Source organism: Carassius carassius, chromosome 43 (genome assembly GCF_963082965.1).
Source record: "Carassius carassius chromosome 43, fCarCar2.1, whole genome shotgun sequence".
Taxonomy (NCBI): domain Eukaryota; kingdom Metazoa; phylum Chordata; class Actinopteri; order Cypriniformes; family Cyprinidae; genus Carassius; species Carassius carassius.
The window spans coordinates 15,366,444-15,394,113 of NC_081797.1; the positions used below are offsets into that span (position 1 = coordinate 15,366,444).

General features: G+C 37.8%; 1 protein-coding gene across 2 annotated transcripts in view; it reads right to left on the reverse strand.

Annotated features, from left to right (window-relative positions):
- LOC132125193 (nuclear receptor ROR-alpha A-like) overlaps positions 1-27,670 on the reverse strand; it is a 318,478-nt gene that overhangs the window by 66,852 nt on the left and 223,956 nt on the right. The window contains exon 2 of one of the 2 annotated variants that reach the window (XM_059536477.1): positions 25,688-25,717. In XM_059536477.1, the coding sequence (XP_059392460.1) occupies positions 25,688-25,717 (30 nt within the window). Of the gene's footprint in view, positions 1-3,514; positions 3,656-25,687; positions 25,718-27,670 lie in introns of those variants that run through there. The other variant, XM_059536478.1, reaches the window with a different exon arrangement.

Below are 27,670 nucleotides of genomic sequence, written 5' to 3' on the forward strand. Positions count from 1 at the left end.
GAGACATTTTATTATTTATGGTGGTGATAGATACTATGCCATACAAACAATGACCTGCAAGAACGTGACCAAACAAGAAGAGAAATTATGCAATAGTCTGCAAGAGCGCCCCCTGTGGCTACCAGGAGAATGCAACAAATTTTAAATTGAATTTTTCTGAGTACAAGACATTAACATTTAAGTACATTCCATGCCTTAGATTCAAATAGCTATTTAAAAAAATAATAATACTTTAGAATTCTGGTTTATTTTTAAACTTATTCAAACTATTGACCACTTATACAGAAAGAGAGCATTCTGAATATCATCTAAATGTTGTTGTTTTTTCCTCAATTTTAATGCGACTTTAAAGGGCAGCAAAATGTGGGTTTTTACATTTTAAACTTTTTCTAAATACAAGACATTGACACTTGAGTATGTTTCAGTCCTTATATTCACACAGATAGGTTTTTGCCAAATACAATAAAGTCTGGTTTATTTTTTTACTTATTCTGACCAATAATTGGCCACTTACACAAGACGACAGCATAATTTGTATATAAAAGATAACTTTTCTGTATTTTAACATTTTAACAGTCAAAGACATTCAAAGACAGTGTGATAAATTATTTTTCAAATGTAGTTTTTTTTTTACATTTTTAGGTTTTGAAGCTGCCAAATGCTTGATATTTAATGCAAAAACATTAACACTATACCAAGTAGAACTTACATTTCCATAAAAGTGACTCCTTACCACACTCCATAGCAAAACCCAAAGCCACAGCAGAAATAGTCCACTTAACACTCCTTGCTGGCCAGTAATCTTGCTCTTTATTTTTAACCCTAGCTAGTGGGCTACATCTTTACTTCACCTTAATCTGATTTTGCTTGCCCTCTTTCTTTCCTTTGTGGCTAACTGGATTACAACCAATGTTGTTAACCTCTGCTGTGTTACCGAAGTGCCCAGAGAATTGCACTAGTCCAGAACACTCTACTAGCCTAGTAACTAAAGAGAGAGAGAGAGGGCAAACCCCTAACGTTCACTTGCATGCAAATGTTATTTGTTTTAACTTTGTTTGTAACGTCTACATGCGTTTTTATTCATTCTAGTCTGGCACTTTTCAGAACATGTGCAAATCACACGCAAAAAAGAAAAAAAAACGAAAAAAGTGAGGTTTCAAACAGCTCTTTTTCAACATACTTTATAGCTTATTAAAGGGTTAATTACCACACAGATGAAACAGGCCTGTTTTTTCTGTCTTTGGCACATCAAACAACTTTCTTTAATTATGTAATTAATATTTGGAGTTTTCATCTTAATTGTGTGGAGCAGGCTAGCTCATTTGCATAGGGTAATGAGAGGGATGTTTCCATTACAGGTAATTAGGTACTTGAGAGGCAAGTGTGTGGCTAGGAGGCTGGGAAAGAGGAAGGCAAAAAGGAGAGATGAGGGGTACGATCGGAAAAAAGACGGATAACCGTATCGTATTACCGAACAAGAAGGCGTTAGCGTCTGTAACGACATGCCTGTCAAATGACTTGCAAAGCAAACACTTAGTAATTGCCAGATGTGAATGAAATGTGGTTTCACTGGCTGGACTGAAATTTGGTTTTATGAAGACTTTTACTAAAATAAAATAAAATAAATGAGAGTGTCTATTCATAATTTTTAAGTTTTGGCAATGTTTTAAAATATTTAATTAGATAAAAATACAAGTTGTTTCCAATAGGAAACCCTGAAAAGCAATTCTATCAAAAAATGGTGACTGAGTCAAACTGCAAAAAAAGTATCACCCTCTCTAAAACATTACACCGTTTTTTTATTAAAACATTTTAACTTTGGAATGATATAAAAATACAAGTTGTTTTCAACCAAAGCAATCTAATAACAAAATTCTATTAACATTGTAACTGAGTCACTGCAAACAGTATCAACCTCTCTAAAACAAAAGGAAATCTTTTATTAAAGAGTAAAAAATGACACACAAATACAAGTTCTTTTCAATAGAAAACATCTAATAATACACAATTTTATCAAAATATTGCAACCGAGTCCATGCAAACAATATCAACCACTCTAAAATCTTTTATTTAGGAGTTAGATACCCAGTAGATGTATTTTGGTTCTGCGATTATGGATTCCTACAGTATCCAAGAGCTCTATTTTCAGTTTGTAAGCCTCTTCAGAACAACCCACACATGAGACACGGGGTCAGAGGCTATCGCATACACCTGCTCGATCTCCACAATACACACACACACACACACACACACGCACGATCATACCCACAAACACACACTAACGGCTGCATGCATGCAAAAAACTAAACCCACACGAGCACTCAGACAACACGCTTTCACATTCAGATGCCTGTGAACGTATAACCAATCCAATCACTCAAAGATCTGAACAAGAAAAAAAAAACGTTCATAAAACATAAAATTCAATGCACGTCCTTTCAAAATCCAGTTTTGAAAATTAGCATTATACACAATAGACGTATAAATATAGCATAGTGATGCATTTTGATGCTGCATAAAAACTCATTAATGCTTGCTATTTAACTGATCTCCAACACACAGATACTATAATCACAAGGTGGTGTTGTGGTAATGCAATAACTGCGAGTGCAGTGGAGGTGAACTGTCGAAAAGCTTTCAGTGGGAGGTTCACGGAGAGTGTGCGAAGGAGAAGAGTGGTGTTACCGAGGCTCAACACCAACATCCATTGCTTTTTCCACTCTCAACACCTCTCGCCTAATACAGAATGACAGCTGTGTGTGTGTGAAGCAGAGGGGATGTGTGTGGCGGCACAGACGCATGGAGCACTAATGGATCGGAGGGTGTATGTATCTTTAAGAGACTTTGACTGAAAAAAAAATGAATGTGAGAATGCAGGTTATCCAGCCAAGAGGTGGCAGATGAGTCTGTGTGTGTGTGTAACTGTGTGTGACCCAAAAAATAGGTCAGTGGAACACAACACACACCGACATCAACCCAAACGACACGTCCTGCGTCCCGACTCAAGGTCTCCTTGACCTTTTCCCTTCAGCAACACAAAAAAAAATCTCGGTTTCTGACTTGGGGCGATGAGACCACCAGTTCTTGGTTTAAAACTGAAACTTCGAGTGCGTAAAACAATAATAAAAAGTATAATGTTGAGTTAAAAATAATTTTTTTTCTAATGCATCTCAGGAACAGAAAAATCAGACATCATAAATACTAACAGCCTCTCTGTTTTTGGGACGTTCAGCTGCTTCAGCAACACAACTTTCTCATTCATATCAAAGCACAAACTTAATTTCCTTGCAAAGCACAAATGTAAAACAATACCACAACTTAATTTCACACTTGCACAAGCCACAACTCGCTCTCTTTCTCTCTCGCAGTCCCTCTCACTCTTTCTCTTTGCACGAGACACTCTAACAGAGAGTTGGCTGACTATGAATAAAGCCCTTTGCAGCTACACTCGCTCGCAAAAAAGGAAGTTTACAAAAAGGACAGACAAAACCTCAGTATGCTTTTCTCCTCTTACCTTTCATAGCTGAAATCACAAAATACATCATTAAGCTCGGCGGTCCATAGGCGAGCGGTATCGCGAGTGCTAGCTCAAGCAGTCCACTGCTGTTTCAGCAGCAGCTGGCCAGCATAGCTCTGCCGCTCAGCTGCCCTCGCATGACCACACCAGAATCCATGTGACTATGACATCAGCGCTCCCTCACTCTTGGGCCCGCCCCTGGGATGTGATTGGCAGAGGAAGAGGCCAATGAAAGGGGAGGGAAAAATGGGGTTGGATCTTTTTCTACAGACTGCAGTGGCTGTGACCGGGGCTGATGGGATGGGTGAGGGGGGTACGGGGCGGCTGTCACTGTCTCTTGTGCTTCATCGCAAACATGAGAAAGTCATAAAAGAAGCACAACAACAAACAAGGTTTTTTTTTTATTTTCTTCAGCTTGTAGTCATGATGGTAAAACGACTGAGAGAATGGTTGGTGGGACACAAAAAGTAAGGACTTACATAAAAAAAGAGGACAAATAATAGGTGTTTTACAATGATATATTATTATTATTATTTTAATATTGGTTATATATTAAAAAAATATTATTAGATTAAAAAAAACACAGAAATACTATCCCAAACAATATTTAAGCACTCAATCCAGAGCCTATCTAGCTATCTATTTAAATTTCAGCAAATCTAGATTATTTACTTGATCTCACTATTCGAATAATTGGTTGTCGAGTTATCTAATTGTTCACCGTGACCCATTCTAAGCACCTAATTCCTTAAACAATTAGTCCAATTAGTAGACTGTACCATAGTGTAATTTACTGGACACCCATTCTTCACAGGTCCCGGGACATTTTCCGTCCAGACAAACGCCCTGTAACTTCTGGTGTGTATGCGTGTATTTTTAATGTAACTAATGCTGTGGCAAAGCAGAGCTTGTTTTATCATGCCAATAAAGCCTTTGAACGAAACAGTAGGGGCAGAAAAAGGTGAGATTAAAAAAAGGAATCATGTTTTGGTGCTGTGACGGCAGTCTCTCTCTTCCTGTGTGTTAATATTAGTTGGGCAGATGAGGCTGCAAGCAACTCCAGATGTTTTCGGAGAGAGAGAGAGTGAGCGAGAGCGTGTCACTGGCCATTTCTCTGACCTCCCTCCAGGAGGCTGGTTTCATCTTTTCCTCTCTCGCTGCTCGGTGTCCTGCCTGCTGAGAGAGGCGCTCACATGGGCTGCCCTGGCAGCGGAGCTCCAGAAGATAGCAGGAGAGAGAGGGACTCATACTGATCCTCCCACCACACAGTGACTGTCTGATGAGTTTCTCTATCTCACCATCCTTTTCATTTTCTCTCTCCATCGCTCCGTCGGAGACCCCCTCCCTCTCGTGAGCTCTCTCTCTCTCTCTCTCTCTCTCTCTCTCTAATAATCTGCTCAGGCTTCTTAGCAGCTGGCTGCTCATGATTCTGGTCTTAGAGAGAGCTGGCTCCGGCCACAAACCAAACCCAGCTCCATTTTGAGCCTCATAAATAAGCCCCTGCTCTTCTAAACTCCACCCTGGACTAACGTGAATCTCAGATAGAAATATTTCAGAGCATTAAGAGACAGAGAGAGAAAAATATTACTGAAGCATCTGAAGCATGACCTCTAATAAAAATCCTTTTATTGAATGATCTACTAAATGATCTACTAAATATGCTTATGTCAACTTATATATTTATACGTATGAACTAGGTTTTATTCCCTATGTAATTATAGTTTAAGCAATTATCACACACTTAAGCAATTAATCAATTAACAACACACACACAAATCGATCCATCTTTTTACTTTTTTTTTTTTTTTTTTACAAAACAGTAATGTCCCTCTATTCAAATCAAGTTAATAATTTATATAATAAAGCGATTATTTTTTGCAATTACCCAATAAATATTTTAAAATAATAGCAATATTCAAGCCCTTTAATAAAAGTACTGCTGAACAATTTACTAAAACATACACCTTTTCACCTTAAATTTAAATTTAATTTGTCATAAACATTTACAAGAGTAACCATAATTTACACGAAAAACCAAGTATAATAAAAATAAAATAAAAATAAAAAATAATACAACATACAACGCAGAGCAAAGCAAAGCAAAACTCAAAACAAAACTAAACTAAACAAAGATTTGAAATTTGGAGTTCCCTTATTAATTTTTTAGGGCTTTGCTGTTGCTGTACCCAAAGTTTTGTTATAAGCTGTAAAGTAACAGCCGTATTTTAATAGAACATACTGCATGGTGAACACAGTAGATTTATTTTCATTTAGAGTTATAAATATGTCTGTATGTGTGGTAGGCTAAAGGTAAAATCATTGTTTACCTGAATGGCTGCGGTTGCTATGCTAATTTAACACTAAATTAGCAGGAATAACTGCGCTGTGAATCCCCTGAATAAAACAAAAAACAAAAATGCAAATACACACTCCACACCTGATGCCATAAATCTCTGAAATTACCGTCTGATCACGACCTCTTGTGTGATCCATTAGAGGCAGCGAAAATAAATTAACTCATGTTATGTCAACACTAATCCGTCAACGGTCTCCGCTTAATAAGCAAAATATAATTTACCCTCCATGATTATCAAATGAGGTGTATCATAGCTGAAAATTAGCCACGTTGAAAGTTGCATTAGCTGCCGTGGAGGTAGTTTAGCTAGTGTCACGCTGTGCTGTTAGCATTAGTGTTAGCGGTGGGCTGTTTTGCTTCTATTAGGCTACTGTGTTTTTGTCTGCGTGGTGCTCGTGCTCTTTGGTGAGTCAGTCCAACTGCAGCTTGAGGTAAGGTTAAACTGCTTTGCTCTGTCGAGATACTTGTGGTCGGTACAGTGCTGTGATTAGAGCAGACTGCTGAAAGAAAGGCTTTCAGAACAGCATGCTGTAGCCTCTGGGCAGAGCAGTTAAGTCGCGCACGTGTGTACGTGGAGCGGAAAAAAGGCTACATGTGCACTTGCATGCAAAAACGAACAGCACGTTTTCGTCTTCCTAAACCTTTAGATCTCAGTGCGATAACCCCAGATTAGACTACAAACGAGTTATCAGTAATGGTGGAAAAAAGATGTCTGTGGCTTTGAGAGTTGCTGATGAAAAGAATAGTGGAACATTTGTCTTGTCATGTGTGTATGTTTACCGCCGTGGTAAACTGTAGCTCTGACAATGAACTTCTCGACTTTGCAAATACATTACCGCATGATATAACCACCATGCCACTCATTATAAGGCCGATGAGTATCATTGATATAAAAAAGCACTGGTCTCTACAAAACACTAGGTATTAAGACTAGCGAGGCATGTCAAATCACACGCTGTAATATCCTAGTGTGTCCCTAAACAGTCACTGGAGATGTAGGCATCTCCGAGGTGTCAAAAATCAAACTGTGAAGAACTGCAACAATCAACGGAGGAATTAAGTGGTGTTAATGAAAACAGCTGCCACCAGACAGGCCTCGTCTTTTCTACTCCATGCCCTGGAATGCATTTTCCCTCCTTTCAAACCTAGCTTTCCCATACTCAGAATCAAAGCATGTGGAGTTTGATGGTAGTCTCAGAAGACATTGCCTATTTTCAGGCAATGAACTGATTGAATTGCTTTGCTCAATCAAAGCACTAACCCAACCCAGTGAATGTGAATCGCCAAGTAGGACATGTTCCTGGATTAGCATCCTTATTGCAACCTTCCAATCAACCGATCAGATTTTAGGGATAAGGAAAAGGTTAAGATTACGGGTCAGAGGCTTGAAGATTGTTCTTCTAAATCAGCAGTTTCCTTCAGATTTATGGTTTGGATTTGGTATTAGGAAATGTTGAGAGCAAAATTGTTTCAGGACCAACAAAAGCAATTGATCCAGGAACACGTTCAACTTGGCAAAATCATGGCGACCAAAGATTTTAACCCTACAACTGGTCACCTTGATTTTGCCAAGACATGTTCCTGGATCAACATATTTTCTGTCCAAAAACAAAGTCCCACTCTTATACCCACCCCTACACTTAACCCTACTTATAACTGACCCATATAATTAAAGGGAAGTGCTAAGTGACTAAGAATGATATAGAAACCGCTAATCCTGGTTTTAAGTCTAATCTTGACATTAACTGCTTACGTTTCCCACAAATGTGACTGGAATATTGTTGATGTTGATCCAGGAACCTGTTCTAACAGGTGAAATCACATTCACCCACTTACAAACCAACCAAAAATTGGTTGATGTTAACATTGTTCTAAGAACGGCAAAAGATGTTGATCCAGCAACATCCCATTTTTGTAAATCACATGAAACATAATACAAGGTGAATGAGTTTAGGAAAGTGTACAACCGTTGTTTACTTCAACCTTTCTTTGCCTTAAGCATAGCTACAATCCAATCTGGTTCTTCATAAAACATTAGTAAAGAACCTTAACCAAACAAGACGATCTTCTAATCAATTTATTATATCAAATATTGGCCAAGCGTGGGTGTACCCCTACCGTGGCCTAGCGAGGGCTAAAGGTGGGTTCTGTCAATCTCGTTTCCCTGTAAAAACAGCAGCCCTAGTCAAGGGTCTGGCTCTCCACCTCCTGATTAATTCAAGCAAATGTATTTATTGTAAACAACCCCTGTGGGATGGAATTCAATTGAGAGGGGACGCAGAGCATCCACTGGTGCCCCCGAGGAGCCAGGCGGAGGACTGCAGCTGATAATGGGCTCATTAGCAGTCTGTCAGTAGCATCCCACGCACGGGCAGAACAGCAGCTGATCCTCTATCCTCTTTAACTCCTGCCTCTCCTCAACACTGAAACCACAGCTCCACGGCAGGAAGGAGTTCGCTTTATTGGAACACGTAGAATGCAATTGCAGACAAAATAAATCGACCCGTTTATGTGTGAATAATTCATCAGTACAATATTAAAAAGAAAAAAGTTCGTTTTTAGAATGTTTCAAAATGTAGCTACTTCTGAAACTGCTTTTCTTCTCATGCAGAAGAGGCATTAGAACTGGAACAGACTGACTACTCACATATTTAATAAATGGGAGGAATCATTTCATTAAATAAAATGCTACAATGTTTTTAAATAAAATGCTAAAGTGAAGAGGATAATGGTCTCACCACGACATATGTCACATATGTGAGAAGAGATTTACAGGAAGGAACTAATATCAGTCTATCAAGAGCATACATCCAACAACATGATCACCAGATAGAGGCCATAGCCACTGCTTTATCTGTATTAAGCCAAGAGCTTCTGTTACAGACCACCCTGACGAGAGTAACAACAGATATATCACAGAAGTGCCACTTTCTCACAGTAATGCCAGAAGTGACATGGCAGCCAGTTTAGACCATCACTGAATTAACAAGCTACCCTAAATATACACCAACAACCTCAATATGGATCAGTTTAATACATACACCGAAGAGTGCGGGGGCACAAAATCAAACCGTAAGTGCACGAGCCTGTATAAAACAATCATAAACCAATTTAGAGCCATTCCAGGCAATTTCCTGTGGCTTCCATCTGAGAAGAGGACTTCAATAAATCACTCCGACAACAAGGGGAATATCTATTTCCAGGATAAATAGACAAGACTATTGGGCTTCTTTTCTTTGAAAGAGAGAGAGACATTAGAGAAGTAGTTCAAACAAAAAGTGGAAACGATTCAGAGAATTAGCATGTCTTTTTTCCATTGAGAAACAGTTTGTTTTCAAGATAATTTTTAGCACTGATTTAATAATCCAGAAATGTAGGTTGAGGATATCTAATTGAGATGTTTGATGTTTAGCTAGCCACCAACAGGAAGTGTTCGATTTCTAAAGACCACTTTCTTTTAAAGACTCTGCGGACCTCCAAATTTCACAATGTTGTGTTTGAGTCGCACAGAAGACGAAGAAAGAGGGTTATACGACCTAAATGAATCCCCTCACCAAGATCCAGACAAAGTGCTCCCACCAGCATCGAACAAAACCCAAAAATGGCTTTCTTCGTTAGTGTGCGGTATAATGACACTATGCTCCAAAGAATGACTCAGCCTCAGTTTTGGAAGCAATTATTGAAAAATGGGCCAATGAGATTGGTTTCATTTCACGTTTTGGATACCACTTTGGGGAGACGGCTTAAAATAAAATATTGCCAAATACCCACTTGATAGCCTACTGGAATGTTCACAGTTTCTGTGAATTACTAAAGCTTACTTTATAAATATATATATAAAAAAACTGTAGCCTTCGTTCAAACTCTGTAGTGCATACTATGGGTTTTCCAACTAAGAAACATTTCTTTTTCCAAAAAAACATTTACAAAATCATTTAAAATGTAATTGTGCTGTAAGCAAAGATTAATAATCAACAAAATAAAACAAGCCAAGTCACCAGACGAAACGTCTAAAGCAAATACAAACAGACTTGTCAAGAACAAAGCGCGGAGACTACAGACAGACAGCTCTGTTTGACATGTTACTCAAACAAATCTCCAATCCTCCTGTACACTGAGCGTGTTTACTTCAAATTAAATTTGAACCCTTCCAGGTATTAATAATATGGAGACATTTGGCAGTAAACAATTTGATAAGCATTAAACTCCCCTTGTGCTCAGTCTAATTGAAAACATCAGATGGCCCCAAGCGGCTGTTTGCTTGCTGCTGCCGACGATGTTGTCGCTGCTCGGTTAGTTTTAATAGAGCAGAGATGTCAAACCAATTTCTTTGTCTTTGGGCATTTTCTCGTGTTGCCGACGTGGCTGAAAGAGACAAACAAATAAATGTGTTTATGAGATTAATTTGTGAGAGGCTGTCAAGGTGAGCTGCAAATCGCTAATAACAAGGACCAAAAAGAAAAAAAAAAGCTCAGAGGACCAAGGTGAAAAAACTTCAAAAATAAGAAAAAGTGCCTCAGGTGTGGGATCCTATTTGAGATCGTATCAAGCGATAGATTTAACCGAGTGGGGGATTTGTGCTTCACTACGGTAAATGTGTATCGCATTAGAGCTTAAGGAAGGAGAATAAAAAAACAAGTTCTTCTGTCTTAAAAAATATGAGAAGATCTCATCCAAGACTTTGGAAAGAGAGTTTGAGAGCAGGAGGCTAAGAGGAGGAGGAGGGGACGTAGCACCATGTACCAGGGTCTGAACCAGGCCCAGGAAGAGACGTTCAGCATCCTAATGATCTCTTTCTTCCTCCCCGCATGAAACTCCCTCTCCCAGCAAAAAGGAAAAAACCTCGCCAGCGTCTCTACAGGAAGTAGGGAAGGTGATTTTGGGTGTGATAATTATGGTCATAACTAGGCATGAGGGATAGGTAATGGCCCTTCTTATCCTTCATGTGGAGTGTCGACGGTCACGGCGACGGTCGCGGGCAAAAAGCATGATTATGTATTTCTTCATGTGCCTCTATGACTGCTGTACGAGCGCCACCGACTGCTGAAAAGGGCAGCGGGGGAGCGTGGCCTTTGAGGGGAAGTTAACGAATGAACTTCATTATTGAGGAGCATACTGGGGAGATCCCCTGGAGCGTGTGATGTATTACCCTGTGTCAAAAAAACACGCAACGTCCTCCCCCAACACACACTACAGTCTACACATCCTCAATGCCAAACGATAACATCAAATCTGGAAGAAGGGATAGGTGAACAGAGAAAACGTTTACTTGGGATTGAGAGAAAAATAAACAGATGATAAAGGCATGTATATTTACAAAAACTGAACAAAAAAGGATGAAGATTTTACAAAAAAAAAAAAAAACTAAGATACAGGAAAGTGCCAGCTGTACAAAATGTCACACACACATAGACTGAATAATTAAATAAACACACTGAATAAATATGTGGGTTAAAAAAAAAACAATAGCGGATTAATGGCCCATTTAAATATATATATTTTTTGTAAAATAAAATAAAATAATAAAATATATAATGTGTGGTAACCCTGGCTGCTGTACAAATAAACAACTATAAAAGCCAGGTGTGTGTAAATGAAAAGTTTACTTAAAATTCCATGTGAAAAATAAAAAGAGTAACACAAGAAAGGCTGTGCATAATTGAGTAAGCAAGTAATAAGAGAAAACTATATAATAAAAAGAAAGAAAAGAAAAAGTATAAAAAAATAAATCATCTGAGTTATGTAAGAAAAGGGCAGCTGAACATACAGGGAAAATTGTCAAAACCAGAAAAAAGAATGAGTAAATCATTACCTAAAGTGACTTAATCTTAATATTGCATAAGACAGAAGATAAGTCTGTTACAAATAAATGAGGAACATTTAAGAGAAAACAAAGAAACGTCATTGGCATGTACATGTTGTTGTTGCTGCTGCTACCTGTTCTCTGGTCCATGAAAGTACTTTCCAAGTTATAAGGTCAAAATGGCTTTCGACCACAACTGTGTCATGCTGTGACTCTTCTCGTTAGTTTTAAAGTCAGAGGTGCGTCACTCTACCACAGAGCAGCAGACCGCAGAGACCATCTGCCTCTCTCTTTAGCTCCTCATTTCTTAGGATTTACATTGTCCTGCAACTTCCCTCCAACTAAAACACCAATATAGTCCTTCAAGATACCATACCGGCGAGAGAGGCTTTATCCACAAGATTGAGGGAGTTCTTGAGGCTACGATACTCCTTGAATCTGGCCCTTTTGGTAGGCCCAAAACAAGTCTTTTTCTTTCTTCCCTTCCGTTTTTGAGCTCCTGGTCAGAGGGCTTTCGGCTTTTCTCTTTTACTGTTGACTTATGAGTATGCCAGGGGGGTTTGGGAGCTATTTATCATGGGCCTGGCTCGTCCTGCACCCTCACACATTAGTAATGTTCTCCACCGAGGTGTAGGCCTGTCACAGCTCTCTTCCCCCAGAACCTTTGAACAAGGTAGGTCATGGAGAGGCCTCATGCATGCCCCACTTTTAGTCTTTCACGGCACCTTTAAGTTCGCACAGTCCCGTTCGGACAGAGTCGGACTAGGGGCATCGTAGGTACATCGTAGGTATGCAGAAGTAGCGACAGATCTTTTCTTCTGTGTTGTGAAGTACAGATTATCAAAAAAGAAAAAAATTTGGGCAGGGACTTGGTTCTATCCATCGATTGTTGAATACATTTTGAGATGTGAATGTTGCACTTAAAAGTGGAGGCAGACAAATGTGATCTTGCTGGGGCAGGAAAATCCAGTTAGAAAATATCAACAACAAAAAAACAAACAGAAAACCCATATGTATGGATGAATTGTTCACAATGAAATATAGAAACTTTTTTTTTTGGCACGGTATATAAAATAAGGCAATTGCACATTTTTATCTATTTTTCTTGAAATTCTGACTTTTTTTCCTCGCAATTCTGACTTGCGAGAATTGCAAGCTATAATGTTAGAATCGCAAGATAGAAATTCTGAATTGCAAATATAACTCGAAGCAATTGAAAGAAAAAAAATATCAGAAATCTGAGAAATCTCACAAAAAATCTTTACATTCTGAGTTTAAACATCACAAATCAGTTTTTTTTTTCTGCTATGAAATCAAAAAAAGTAATTGCAACTTTTTATCTCACAATTCGTAAACATTTCTTGCAATTGCAAGTTTAAATCTCATAATTCTGACTTCTCAGATCCGCAAGTATTTATCTTGCAGTTGCAAATTATAAACTTCCAACTTTTCCTCTCAGTCCTCTAAGTTTGAATCTTGCAATTGCGAATCAAAATGAGAGTTTATATCTCGCAGTTCTGACTTTATATCTTGCAATTCTGACTTTATTACTCACATTTTGACTATATCTTGCAATTTTTTAAAAAATCTTTCACAGAAACACACTACCATAATAAAATGTATAACATGCATTTGAAAAATGTAACTTTATTTCACGCTGATTTTAAAGTGCATTAAAGCAATGCATTTCAGTATGTGCATTACCTGCACTGAAAAAATAAATAAATAAACAAACAAATAAATAAATAAATTTTTGATGCTTTAAGATTATTGGACAACATTTTACAAGAAAAAAATACTTAATGTATTACTTGCTCTTTCTTTATAATTGTATAAAAGATTTACTAGCAATATTATAATATATATATATATATATATATGTTATATTATAATAAAGTGAGCGATTTTTTTCAGTGTGGGAATCAAACTTAGGATCTTGCTGCTGCTAGCAACATGCTTGATCAATTGAGCTGCAAGAACTGAAAAGTATGTGACAAAAAATATTCAACAAAGGTTTTCTGAGTAACATGAGGGGTGAAAAGAGGTCTCCTATAATCAGCAAACGAAGCGGTAACCTCATTGGGGGAATTTAAAAAAAATCCTCCAACCTTAAGACCACTTCTTATGTCTCTTTCTGTTTTCAGATTTGTCATTTTATTTTCAGTTTGGACGACAAATGCAGTTTGAAACCAAAACATGGGATTAAGGGATAAAGTTGCTGTGCGTCGACCTTGATTCGGTAATCCAGTACATTATTGGGTAAATGTACATTTCTCAAGAACACAACTCCTAGAGGAGCGTAATCTCTCTCTCTTACGACAGCTTCTTAATGCAACACAAAATGAGATGAGCGCTTCTTTCTGCGAATCAATCTAACTGAAAATTCCTCTTGAGCTATTTGTAATCTGTGAGGCTAAGGAATGTAATATTAAAGGCACCCAAAAGTGAAACATTCATGTCATTTTACTTTTTCTGTGAACCACAAAAGGAGATATTTAGTAGAACATCCTGGCTGCTCTTTTCCATACAGTGAAAGTAAATGGGTATGGATGCTGTCAATCTCCAAAATTAGATAAAAGACATTAAAAAAGCAGGATTTTAAGTCTTTTAAAGCACGTAGATCTGTCTGAGACAGAAAAGATCGTAAAGTTATGATGGATGTGAATATGTTCAGACAACAATTTCTTAAAAATACTTAAAACTGCTATATGGTTTCAGAACATGTAAAATATAGTTTGTGAGATTGGTAGAATACTTTTATGGTGCTTTCTTATGAAGTCTTTGCACTCAATAATAACAAATAAAAAATAAAAAAACTAATTGACACAAATTATATGAATATGATAACATACCTTCAAATCAATAATTACTATTCCTTTACAAGAACTATGCTTGTAAAATGGTTCTTGAGTTTTATGTTCAAGATTTGTATACTTTTTTCAGTGTTTGTCCATAGTGTATATGGCAGGGTGCGACCGATTGAATTATGCAAGCAGAAATTAAAGAGGCGAGTTCTTTAATGACCGTGTGGTGAAAAATTAAGTTGATCTTTGGAGCGAGTCCACCACATCATTAAGGAGTCCGCCACTTAATCAGAATGGATACAAAGCCGGCAAGGTGCTAAGTGTGCAGGTGGAGTCACTGACAACCGCTGATAAATTAAAACACTGCGAGGGAAGATGGTACATGTAGAGGAGAAAAAGAGAGATGGAGGACCTGAAAAAGTGAGATGTGTGGCCATTATTTTATATATGCTCAGAACCAAAAATGAAAAGTATGTCATCATTTACTCATCTTCATGTCATTCCAAACTTGTACAAGATGTTTTTCTATGGAACACACAGACGGAACAATGTGCTGGTTGCGTATTTTCAAAGCAATTACAAAAGAATGAGGACTGGTTCTTTCAAGCCTCAGAAAGGATGTAAAAGTATCATAAAAGTAGCTAAAAAGAGCTCTATATCACGTATATTCCAAGCCTTCTAAAGCCATATGATAGCGTTGTGTAAGGGATGTGTTAAAATTTTTGGGTGAACTATCTCTTTAACACAACTTTCAAGAAGACCAAAAGACCCACACAGATCTATTTACTCAGATACAGCATCTGCAGTCTGTTCTTTTGCAGCTATGAAGTGGTTTTCCAATGGTTTTTAAAGTATCTCTAATATGAAAGACTGATCTCTTTGAAAATCCCAGTCTTTTGCATGGTTTATTCAACAAAATTACAGCTGAATAATTTAGAAACAGAAGTTTTACATGATAATTATAGTTCTCATTATTCCAGAGTGCATAATTGTCTCTGCAATTCTGAAGTTATTGCCATTGTAACTCACATAATAAAGATGGTTTGTGAAGAGGCATAATTCTTAAGGTGGAGGCTGACAGTTCAGCATAATATCCTTATTTTTGTAGCAGCTCAGCTTAGATTATTTATATGTTTGGGGTCAGTAAGATATTTTACTGCTTTTAAAGAGACCTTTTATGCTCACCAAGACTGCACTTACTTGATTAAAAATACTGTAAAGACAGGAATATTGTGGAATATTATTAGAATTGAAAATACCTGTGTAAATGCAATTTATTTTTGTAATTGTAAAAGTAAATTTTCAGCAGACATTACTCCAGCCTTTATTTCTTTTCAGGATTCTTTAAATAGAAAGCAGAAAAGAACAGCATTTATTTAAATTAAATATTTCGTAACATAATAAATATCTTTACTGTCAAAAGGATAAAAAAATTATCTTACTGACCCCAAATTTTGAAAGGAAGAAGATGATGAAAAAAGAAAAGAAAACAGGGACAGGATGCCATTTAGTCAAGGCTCCGGCTGTGCGAGACTAGGTGCGTGTTTTCAGTGCGTGTGTGCATGAACGCGTCTGCTTGCATGCATCAGACCGTAGAGGAAGCTAATGATGGCGCAAGGACATTTCATCAGCACCATCTTAAACATCAGCAGTCAGCCTCCATTAGTGGTGTTCATATCTGCCAGAGCCAGATGACCTCCGTTTCTGTCCTAGCGCATGAATCAAAGCCCTCATTTCATGCTGACATGCTGCACTTGTTGGCCACTGGACGGCTGCGTGAGACAGAAAAGTGATGAGACATGGAGAAAGTGGGGAGTGACGGATAGCCCACTTTAGCTCATACAAGGCTGTACCACTTCACCGAATGGCTAGCCAGGTGCACTAGGGTGCCGCCCAAGTGCCCACATAAGCACGTGCCTGTCCGCTGTCACTTGCAGCAATCTGCAAAGTTGTAATCCACCATAGCAGATGGAGCTCTGTATACAATCCACAACAGCAAACAGGCTTTGCGCGCGTGACACATGTCACTCGCCGTTGTTTTTCTAGTTTGACATCTCTTCACAACAAGGTCTTTCAGGTTCAGAGGGACTCACAAAGGGACAGTGCGGCTTGTCGAAGAGCTGACGAAGCTGAGGGCGGCACAAAGCATGCCTGCCACAGAGGGGAAGAGACTACAAAGAAACTGAAGGGGGCCCAGTACCCGTCCCTGAGTAACACCTACTGTAACAACGCCAGACCCCAACCTTCTCAAAAAGGACACAAAAGCGACCGTCATGCCAAACCTCTCCCATTCAGACACCTTCAGCCAAAGAAGGTGATGGAAGAGAAAAAAATAGCCTTGCTTCTATTTATACAATTTACGCAAAAAACACATTCATTTTGCAATTCGGCAAAATGGCCGACCATAACGCTTTCACAGAAAAATGAAGACCTGTCATTTTGTGTGCATGGAAGAAAAAGTATTGAGGGAGAGTGAAGAAAGGGATTAAAATCATGCTGTCCTGGTTTATGACAAATAGATGTCTCTATTGATTTCCTTTTTACTGAAGCGGCCCATCCTTCTCTGTTGTGAATATACTGACCTATTTCTGATAAAAAATGGCAGGCTATTGTGGATTAAAGCAAAGTGTCCAAAAAAGAAGATATTCTTTCTATGGCACAAACAAATGGATAAAACATGAAACAAAATTTATTGTTAAAATGGAGAGTGTCAATTTGAATGTGCTTTTTTTTTTCTGCTGAGTGTCTCGTTGTTTGAGGATGGAAAAACTTCAGGTTTCTGAGGCATGCTGAGAGCGAAATCACTTCGTCAGAAAGCGCACTCCTGGGATGCTCTGTCCATTCAAAACAGTCTCTTCTGACGAGCTTGTGTTCACTTCATTTACCAAGCACTTAGCCAACTGGCATGACAAAAAAAAATAAAATACACCGTAGCATGCTGTGACCATCACTTCTCTTGATAGACGACATATAACAAATCTCTTCCATATGTCAGTCTTCACAAAACAAGATGCTGAAGGTCACTCCTTTGTGACTTTTTGCTTTTCGATCTCGTGTCACTCTTAAATCCTTTCAATACTTTCCAGCCCTTCATCTGGTGCACATAACCAGTGTTGACGAAATAATCATATAAATCTCTCCTCTGAGAGGTTGTGCGCAAGCCCTATTTGTGCCAAATCAAGACAAAATGATTAAATATATTTCAACAAATAGGCTGCACCATGCAACTCTCATTTACGTTTTAGCCGTGCAACAGAAATATGTAAGACCACTGCTGGGATGCATTATTGGCTGTGTACAGCATGATTATGTTTAATAAATCCCTACAGTGTTAGATTATCCATAGACGGCTCTCATCCAAGTTCCAGCAAATGACCTCGCTATAATGACAACTTATAAATAATTATTCACAAAATGCCATAAAACATCGAACACAAGGAAGTTGTGAAATCCATGTTTGATTAATCATATATGAATGGGTACTGTTTATTGTGGTTTTTAGTGTGAGTTTTGAATATATGATTATGCTTTTGCCGCTGTTAGTTGACTCCCCTGATTTACCCCTTTTGTTCTAAAATGGTAAATATAATTGTAACAGGATTGACTAACAACCTAGCAGATTGAGTCTTAATTAATTATTAAAGTAAAAATGAATAAATAAAGTTATTTGCATTTTGTTGATGTTTTCAAAAAAATGTAACAGAAAACATTGGCATCAGCTATTCATTGTTAGCAATTTTTAAACACGCAAGACACCCAAGAGGAACCTGCATTTTAGAATGGTCCATTAATATTTCAGCAAGGTCGCCCTAATGTCTTAATCGTTTGATTGAGATTAGCATGGCAGCCTCTTTGTGACTCTCTCAGTGCTGGACGGGGTGGTAAACAAATGAACTGGCAAGGGTGAGGCCATGCTTCTCAATAAACACTGACACAGCCTGTCCTCGCTATGGAGACAGATAAGCCTTCTCTACAGCTATCTCACTCCTATTCTCCCTCCTTTTTCCAGACTCTATTTCAATCAATGTCTTTCCATTGCTTTTTTTTTCTCTGCCTTTCCTCCAGTTTCCCTCTCTCTCTTTCTTGCATTGGATCAATGTCTCAGCGTCCCCCCGGTCACGACTAACCTGCACGGGACTCAGACGGGCTCCATTAACACTGCGCTACAGTTGTCACTCTCCCTGTGCCTCCCAAAACAAGCAAATACTTCATTTGCTCAATACCTGTCATCCATGACTAACAGCATCATGGCAGAACAATGCGTTAGGAGAGAATAATTCTCGATAGAATAACAAACCACGGCGTAATACAGAGCCCATTTATCTTCTGCTCTTCATACCCAGAGTTGACATCCTTGGAATATCACATAAATCTAGGCAGATTTCCATGTGCATGCAAGTAGGTTGCGCGTTTGCCATTTGGTATTTGCTGGAAAATAAGACATACAAAACAATCTGATTTTGAAGACCCCATGAGTTCCAAATTTTTCAAAGTTGTGTGGCTTTGAGTCCATGTGCCTATATGCTAAACATACTCCTAAAAGTTTAACTTTATCACATATACACATTTATATAAAATGTAGTCTTTCTCCTCTCAGCAAATGCATAAAAAACAGTGATGATTCATCCTGCACTTGAGGGCGTGTCCAAATTTTTGTCCAATCAAATGTCCTCTGGAATTTACTTACCCAATGCCACTTGCCTCCAACTAGCAATAGTTAAGGCAGCACATTATGGATAATACATTTTATAATTATGGACTCAACTTCCTTTTAAATTAAGAAATATAACTGACCATAAATGTTGATAAAATAAATAATAAAGTAACTATAAGTAGCTATTACCAAAGCCAGTTGCAAATTGATTTCAAAAGGTAAACAGAGTCACCGTGGCCAAAATGAAATACCTCCCTATTATATAGTATGAGTAAAACAGTACGGCAAAAAAGTCAAAATTTATAGTATTTGAAAAACAATACACAAAAATTACCTGTACTACTTCCGGCAAAGCATTAAAAAGAGTGCATTTAATAGACACTTTACTATCCCATGAGGCCATGCAGGAGGATTTACGAATGGCAGTGAAGCATTGCAACCGACACTGGTAGGTCATGTGAAAATAACATGGCAGATGTAGTACATCCGAATTTCATTCATACTACCAATATTCATACTATATAGAACTTACTTTTTTTTAATGGTCGCTAAGTTAGGGCTGGGAATCGATTCCAAAAAGAATCGATTCCGAGATTCCGAGGCGTTGGGAATCGAGAGTCGACTCCAAAGGTTGGAATCGATTGCATCAAGGGGAATCGACTCCTCATTCAGAGTATTTTTCAGTTCAACAAAGCTTATCTATGGGTGTCTCTCTAACGGAAGGCTACATCCGACAAAGGCTGCACACATTTAAATTCATTTATATATAATTGAAAATAGTCTTTTATATATATATATAAATATATATAAACGATTCAGAGGTTATTTTACGGTGGAACTGGCTTGTCCATAATTTTGAGCGATGCATGAACGAATAGATCATGACGTCACTGAGGGTCTTGATCTTATTACCATCTAAATTTTTTTTTTTTACATTTCTATCAGCCAATGATAATTATAAATAATACGTCACGAGCATAGATCAGTGGATGAGAGTGCATCTGATTGACAGAGCTCTATCAGTCATTAATGTTCTGGTTATTTTGTTTCAGTGTACGGTTTGTTAATATTGTGCAAAGTATACAAAGTAAACTTCATCATTCAGCTGAACTGTGCACATTTATTGTAGACACTTCATATCTTATTTAATTCGTTTATCGCATGTCCCTGCTGAGCCGGGCTATGACTAATTTCACGGGCAAATCTGAAAAAACTACAATTTTCATATCGTCAATTTATTTTTTTTCAGCTTCATATTATAGGAACGATACATTATACGACCTATCCTGCAGTCATCATGGTGAGATTAGGTTCCTTTTAATCTAAAAAAAAAAAAAAAAGATTTGAAAACAACAGTGAGGATTCGATTCTTGGAGTCGATTCCATTCGATTCCAGGACCAGGATTTGGAATCGATTCCAAAAATTGTGGAATCGAACAGCCCTACACTAAGTAGGATATAATTCTTATTTAGTACATACTCAGTACACTATTTCAGAAGCAGCATGTGTATTTGTGGTGTTTTCAAAACATTGCTCTGTTTGTGTGAATATCCCGACTAGTTCAGCATAGCAACATCATCTCAGCCAATGGCATGAGTGTAGGGCAGGCTATTTGTTTGTTCAACCAGTGCAGAGAGTGATGGAGAAACCTGTTTAAAATCTTTTAAAAATCCACAGCACTAATCATTCTGCTCATCTGCTTTTCTATTTTTTTTTCTTGTTAGGTGCAGCGACTTGGCGAGACAGATGCTTTCTCTGGCCAAGGATCGGCATTGTGATTTGAGAGATAGGAGACACACACATATAGTAGATCCAAACATACATACGCAAATAAAAGATTACAGCCTAGTCTACTGCTTGTTATCACCTAGTGAATCTTATCAACATGTCAGCCTCCTAGACAGGTTACAACAACGCCAACTCATCTCACCAGAGCAGAGACTGGACTCTATTGTAGTTTGTAGTCAGTGATTTTAATTCAACTCAAACATAATTATATGGGTGTGGGAATAATTAGCAGTGGCAAGTCAGTGGCAGGTAACAATTTCCAGAAGTTTAGTAGTTCCGCTGCTACAGACGTGAATCACACTTCAAATGATGTGGTTTGTTGAGGGGAGGTGATCTGTTACTGTAGACTGACATTGAAAGGACCAGAATATCACAAACCTTTTATGTATGCCCTAAAATCTCCCTGTAAACACCCGTATAGTAACATGCGAAAACCACATTTGTCACATTTAGATGAGAAGTTTTGCACAGGGAAACAACACTGATACTTCTAGCTTCTAACTAATCGCGTTCATTTTTTTCCAGTCTGACAAGCTTGAATAAAAGAACTTCCCTTAAAATTGTTCTTTTGCACTAAAAAGTCCTATGGACCTTGTATAGGGCGATATTTTATTTCTGTTATTTATTCAAATTCCTTAGAACACCCTGTTCTTAACGGGAAGCATCCAAGTACTTAATTCCTGTCCGGTGTTGTGTTTTTCCTCTCAAAGAGCTATTAAACAGCACTTTTTTATCTAAGTAAAAGAGTCTTTTGCCAGAATGAACCACATGGCCTTGCAGTAGCACTATATAAAAAGTCCGGCCATAAAACTGTCAAGTTCAAACGTAATGCAAAACCATACATGAAACAGAGCTGTAAAACAGAGCCTGTGGGGAGAGTTTCACAGGCAATGTTTATGCCACATTCTCAAATGACTTGGGAGCATCAATACAAACGACATCTACAAGATAATTTGATAAAAAAAAAAAAAAAGTCAATTTAAAAAGTGAAATTTGCACTTGTCGCTTATTCTGCAGTTAATTCTATTTTTAAAGCATACATTTTTATTCATTATTTTTGCCCTTTTATTGATGGGACGGATTGGGGTTGGGGGTGAAATTGAACTTGTTTGCCAACTGCTAGGCCACAGTTCTGACAAAATATTTGTAAAAAAAATGGAAGTAGAAATGTGTTCACGTACAAAACTAATATATTGTCTAGATCAATAAATTAATTATGTTTTCGATGCTTGAAGTTTTGCAAGATTTTGAATTTCAGCAAAATTGTAAGCGGGAAAAAAGTTGTTTGTCTTAAATGGAAAGTTCACCCAAACGCAGAAAATCTGTCACATTTAGAAGAATGTTGGTAACCAAATAGGGATATAACAATAGCCACTGACTTTCATAGTATTTCTGTGTAATTATATGGAAATCAGTGGCTACTGTCAACTGTCCGGTTACCAACATTCTTCAAAATATCTTCTTTTGTATTCAACTGAATAAATAATCTCATACAAGATTGGAACAAATAGGCTGAGTAAATGACAGCATTTTAGAGTGAACTAACTGTCTGTCACTTTAAGTTGTATTATTTCTATTTGTGCAGTATATTAGCTACCAACTAACCAGCTCTGTAAACTAAAATAAATACATAAAAATACAACACATTGGTCTGTCACAACCACTTGTTCTATAGAATTGTCTGAAGTGAAATTCAACTTGAATGTTCGTTTTTGACATTAAATGTTTGTTCCTACATTGGCTACATCTCTGTGGCACTTCAATATGATGTTGAGCTGGTCAGAGACACGGCCGGTGGGTTGTAAAGAGGAGAACTGAAGTATCTGTTCTCTTCCAGAAAGTACTCGGGCTAATTAAGGGCCAAACGTGCAGCCAGGGAAGGCCGAGAGGGAGCGTGAAAGTGCCTGCTAGCCAACAGCTGCCCTGTAATTTATATTGATGAGGGGACTGGTGGGCCACTTCCATGATTTTGATCATTCAGGCTAGAGTGGAGAGATGAGGCTGATGAGTCTGTGTGATGTGTGTGTGTGGGTAGGTGAGAGTTCGCGACGAGTGTGTACGGTTAAGATTGTTGGGAGTAGGAATGGGTTGCCAAGTCTGTGGGAATTCAGCTTTTCTTGTTTTGCGGGTTGATGCTCAAGTTAAATTTGTATAATATGAGTTTTTGTCAAACCATGTCAAAACAGGTGATAGGAATACTTTACTGAAAAGAGTCAGCTCAACACTGTGAATTTAGAGGTGAAGTAAGATAACTGAGTAACTAACCAATAAATTGAAAGAAAGAAAGAAAGAGAGAATAAGAATAAGAAGTTGGGGGGAAATTACAAAGAAAAAAAACCACATAAAAATACTAAAACTTCTAAAAAGATTTACTAAATGTATCTTGATGAGATTAATGGGGAGTTTTTATATAATAACTTGGATACTAAAAAATCTCAAAAAAAAAAAAAAAAAAAACCTTAGACATCATACACTTGAGGAAATTATTCTATAAATGATTGCAGAGAAAAACTGGGTATTATACACTAATCGACTAGGGATCACACACCAGACTTTCAAGTCATTTCAATGTGTTATAAAATCAGCTCAAAATATCAAACATGTTTGATATCCTCTGACTGAATGGAATCATAGTCTGAAGCTAAACTGAGTCACTCGGTGCCCATCATACAAGCAATTTTCTGTAAAATCTCTCCTCCAAAAATCTGCAGACTGGCTCTGATATTTGGCAACTAGTAATGACTCTTCCAGACTGCAAACTGAGGGAAAAATCTGGACAAAAATTTGATAGCGTATTCCAACCTGACCCTCCAAATCAAAGAAAAATACACAATAGCGACTCTAAAAATGGCTTATTTTCTGGGCCAGTTTATCAGCCTTTTCTGATTGTTCATTGGGCTGTCTTTGTCTCACAGACCTGGCAACCCCATATCGAGGGAAATGTGCGCAAAAATAATGTTTGGGGGTTATAGCCTTGGGTGTGTGTGTTTGCATGTGCATATGAGCATGTGTATGAGCATGTTCCAGTTCAGTTGCTTCATGAATGCATTATGAGTGCATATGTGGCCTAGTTGATTGTAAAACGCACATTTGCACAACCCCCCACCCAACACACTGCAAATCCATCAGCCAATCTCAGCTGATCCCTTCATTCAAGTCAACATGAACATTTTATTTCTCTAATGTGGCGTATTTCTGAACACAACAGGAAATTCAATGAGAAGTTGACATTAAAAACCAAAATGGGCTAATTTAGCTAGCATGTGTCAGTGCAAGACCAAAGCTAGGTGTTTTCTAGGGTATGCTGGGTGGTTCCTTACTACGAATGAAAGTAATAAGGGTCAACTTTGATTTCATTACTAAAAATCAGTCAATTCATTAGCACATTATAAGTGATAAAAATGCTAATTTCTTTCAGAACTGGCAGAGCCCTTTCTCTGCCCATTATGTATCTTTTGAACCATTTCTGTGTCAAACAGCGCACTTTGACCGGTACCATCATCCCTAACATGTTGTCTTCACACTTAATTCTCTTATTCTTTCTCTCCAACGGCCTCTCTTGCTTTCTCTGACACGAGTCATTAGCATTTCTTTCACTGAGATTAAATAGTGAAGTCCAGTCTGTGGCTTTGAACCTTCTCACTTTGATTTCATTTCCTTCTGTTAAGGAGAAGTGATCAGCGCCGTAATTAAGATAGCAGTAGGGCCCTGGAAGAAAAGGATGAAAGACCACTGATCCACCTTTACGCTGGTTGAATGGAGAAGACAGCTACAACCAGGTATTTCTAAAGCCTTTCAGCAAGTCAAGTGAATATTGACAGATGAAAGGATAGCAGTATTTTCAAATAAAATGACAAGATGATCTTTCATTAGCTAGATTTATAGCTGACAAGAATGCAAAACAAATACAGCCTCTCAGGAACTGGCAGATGCTAAATAGCTAGCAATGCTAAAGACACTAACAGCTCTACTGTATAACAGCTGCAGCTCAAATGCTTTCAAAATAGTGTAGCTTTTCTAACAACAAGCTACAGTATTTGAACATGTAGCGGTTAACCATTAGCATGACAAAATTAGATATTGTTAGCTTGACTTAACTTCTTCAGAACTAGTAAAGCTACAAGCTATTATAATTTAAAGTAGCACTGAAAAAGATGTATTAAACAATGCAGCTTTAAAAATCTCTTTACAAGCTGAGGAGTGAAATTGAACTTATCTGCAACCTCAACAAAACTTGAAGCTTAGATCAAATCACTGATATACAGTACTTAATCTGTAAGTCACGTAAGGTCACGTATGCAACCTGTAAGAGATTCTACAGTCTTCCCTCCAGAGCTGATACCTATCTCTCTCAGAGACTTATCAAAAGGAACGTCTTTAACCTTGCACATGTAGGTCACGCACAAACTGCATCCTTGTTTTCAAAGAGCTAAGTAGATATATTCTATGAAGAATTCAGATTTCTTGAATGAACAATAGCAAACCAGCATTTTTCAGCAGTGAAAATTAACCTGAGAAACAGTTTTCTTACAGATAGTACTATTATTGCTGACCACAAAATAAAACAATTTAATAAAAAAAAATTAAATAAAAATAGTCAAATCAATCAATCAATCTACAGACAGATTAATATTGTCTTAAAGTCTTAAAGTGCAATAAATATATTAATCAAATTAAAATCACCAATAATAGAAAAAAATATACTTAATATCAAAATAATTTAATTAGAATTAACAATTGAATTAAAAAATATATATTACTTACAAGTGTGTGTCTTCTTTGTTACTGAAATACCTGAAAGAAACAGAGATAGTAAAACATGAAATACATTTTGTACCATTATGTAAAAAAAAAAAAAAAAAAGAATTGATTCCATATATATAACTACAGTTTTGTACATCCTAAAGTGATGTAAAATACAGAAAAAGCTGACATATTGGTAACGGAGATGCTGTAAGCCATGTCACTGACTGAAAGCTAGCTTCGACTGTGTTAATGCTTCCTAGTGCTGCCACAGGCTGTGCACCTAAGCAAGGTGAGGCAGGTCAACATGTTGCCGTCACACGGACCAGGCAGTTGCCTTGCTGTCACAATTGACCTCCACGCAATGGAAATGAACAGGAAATCACATACAGAATGCTAAACAGATCTGTGAATATGTTCATGTCTGTTAGTGTAGCCCAGAAGCACTGAGTGCAACTTTATGTCTGACCTTATAAAGGATGGCTAATGCCATAGAGGCACGGATGGATGTGCGTTATATCTCTGTGTGTGTGCATGTGTTTCTGAAACAGAGGGTCCCATGTGGACTGAGCATGCTCATGCTCTATGGGCCAGAGCAGACTAATAGATCCCACTTGTCATGCGGAAGCAATGGCTAATTTTTCTACAGCTTGCTTTTGAAACTCAAGGGATGTCGAGCTGACATGATTCAGTAATTCCACAGAAAATAAAAAGAGTCTGGCCAGCGATAACGATGCTTCAGATGTTTTTGAGAGGGAAGGGGGAATACAAGTCAAAGATGGTAAAGCAAATGAGCAGGGACACGTGAACAAAGACACACCTGAGGACACGGCAGCAAAAAAAATAAATAAATAAATAAAGGCCCAGTAGTGCAACTTGAGGCACTCCGATCAATCTTCACAGATCAACAATGCTATTGCTGGGAGCACAATGTCCAACAACAACATTGCACTAAAAAAACAAACAAGCAATAATCCTTTTGTAATTTACACCTGCAATCAAATCACAAAGCACTCAGCATCGGGGTAAATGGCAATTACCGAAATATGACGTCAGTCTGTGGCTAATAGTGACAATGGGCTAAACACAAAGGTCTCATTCTAGGAAACAGTGAAATGCAAAATATTAAAGCGCAAAATTGAAACTTCGGTTTTCAGAAATCCAGTAACTGTCATGGTTAAAGGTTTGGCTAGATCAAAGTAAACCCAGCAAACCTTAAACGGCGATAAGTGCATGGGAACAAAACCAAACAAACAGTAGAATAAAAAATAAGTAACGAACCCGCACACTATCAATACTGGCTAACTCTTAAACTTTATTAAGTGCAACGTTTAAAGGTCTGGCTAGAAAAGCGAGGGGTCATTGATATCTGCCCTGGGTTTAGTTGCCTGTTTATTCACTGCAGAAAAGTATGTATTTTGGTTTAGTTTAGAGATGATTCATAACATTCCATCTTTTAAGAGTGGAGGACAGGTTTTATTAGTTCATTACAGGGTCAGATTGACTAATACTAGACATTGTGTTTCTGAGTTGATAGTAACATGCCTGTAACATGTAAAAATTAAGAATGTCTCGGCATATCCCAAAGGCAACACTTTTCTAAAATATCTTCATTTTACACACCAAAGAGAGGAAGTCATAAAGGTTTGGAAGATATCAGAACACCTGCATTACCTATAACAGTAGCCTAAAGCAAAGTCTAAAAAGTCATTTAACTCCTTAAAAACAAGTAGTCAGCCTAGGTGACGTCAAGGCTTTCAGATGTAGCTTTGTGAACGTGCTGGCGGAGGCATACTTGAGGGGTAACCACAAAAACCACTGTGGAAAACAACATATATTTTATCTCCATGTGGAAACGACCAGTCACACACCCAGAATGAAACAAAACAGGTTGTGCTTTGTGGTTATCAGATACCTCATGAACTCTCCAACTTTTGTCACTATCACTCATCCTTACTCTGTCCTCCCTCTCTCTCTCTCTCTCTCCATGTGATCCCCATCCTT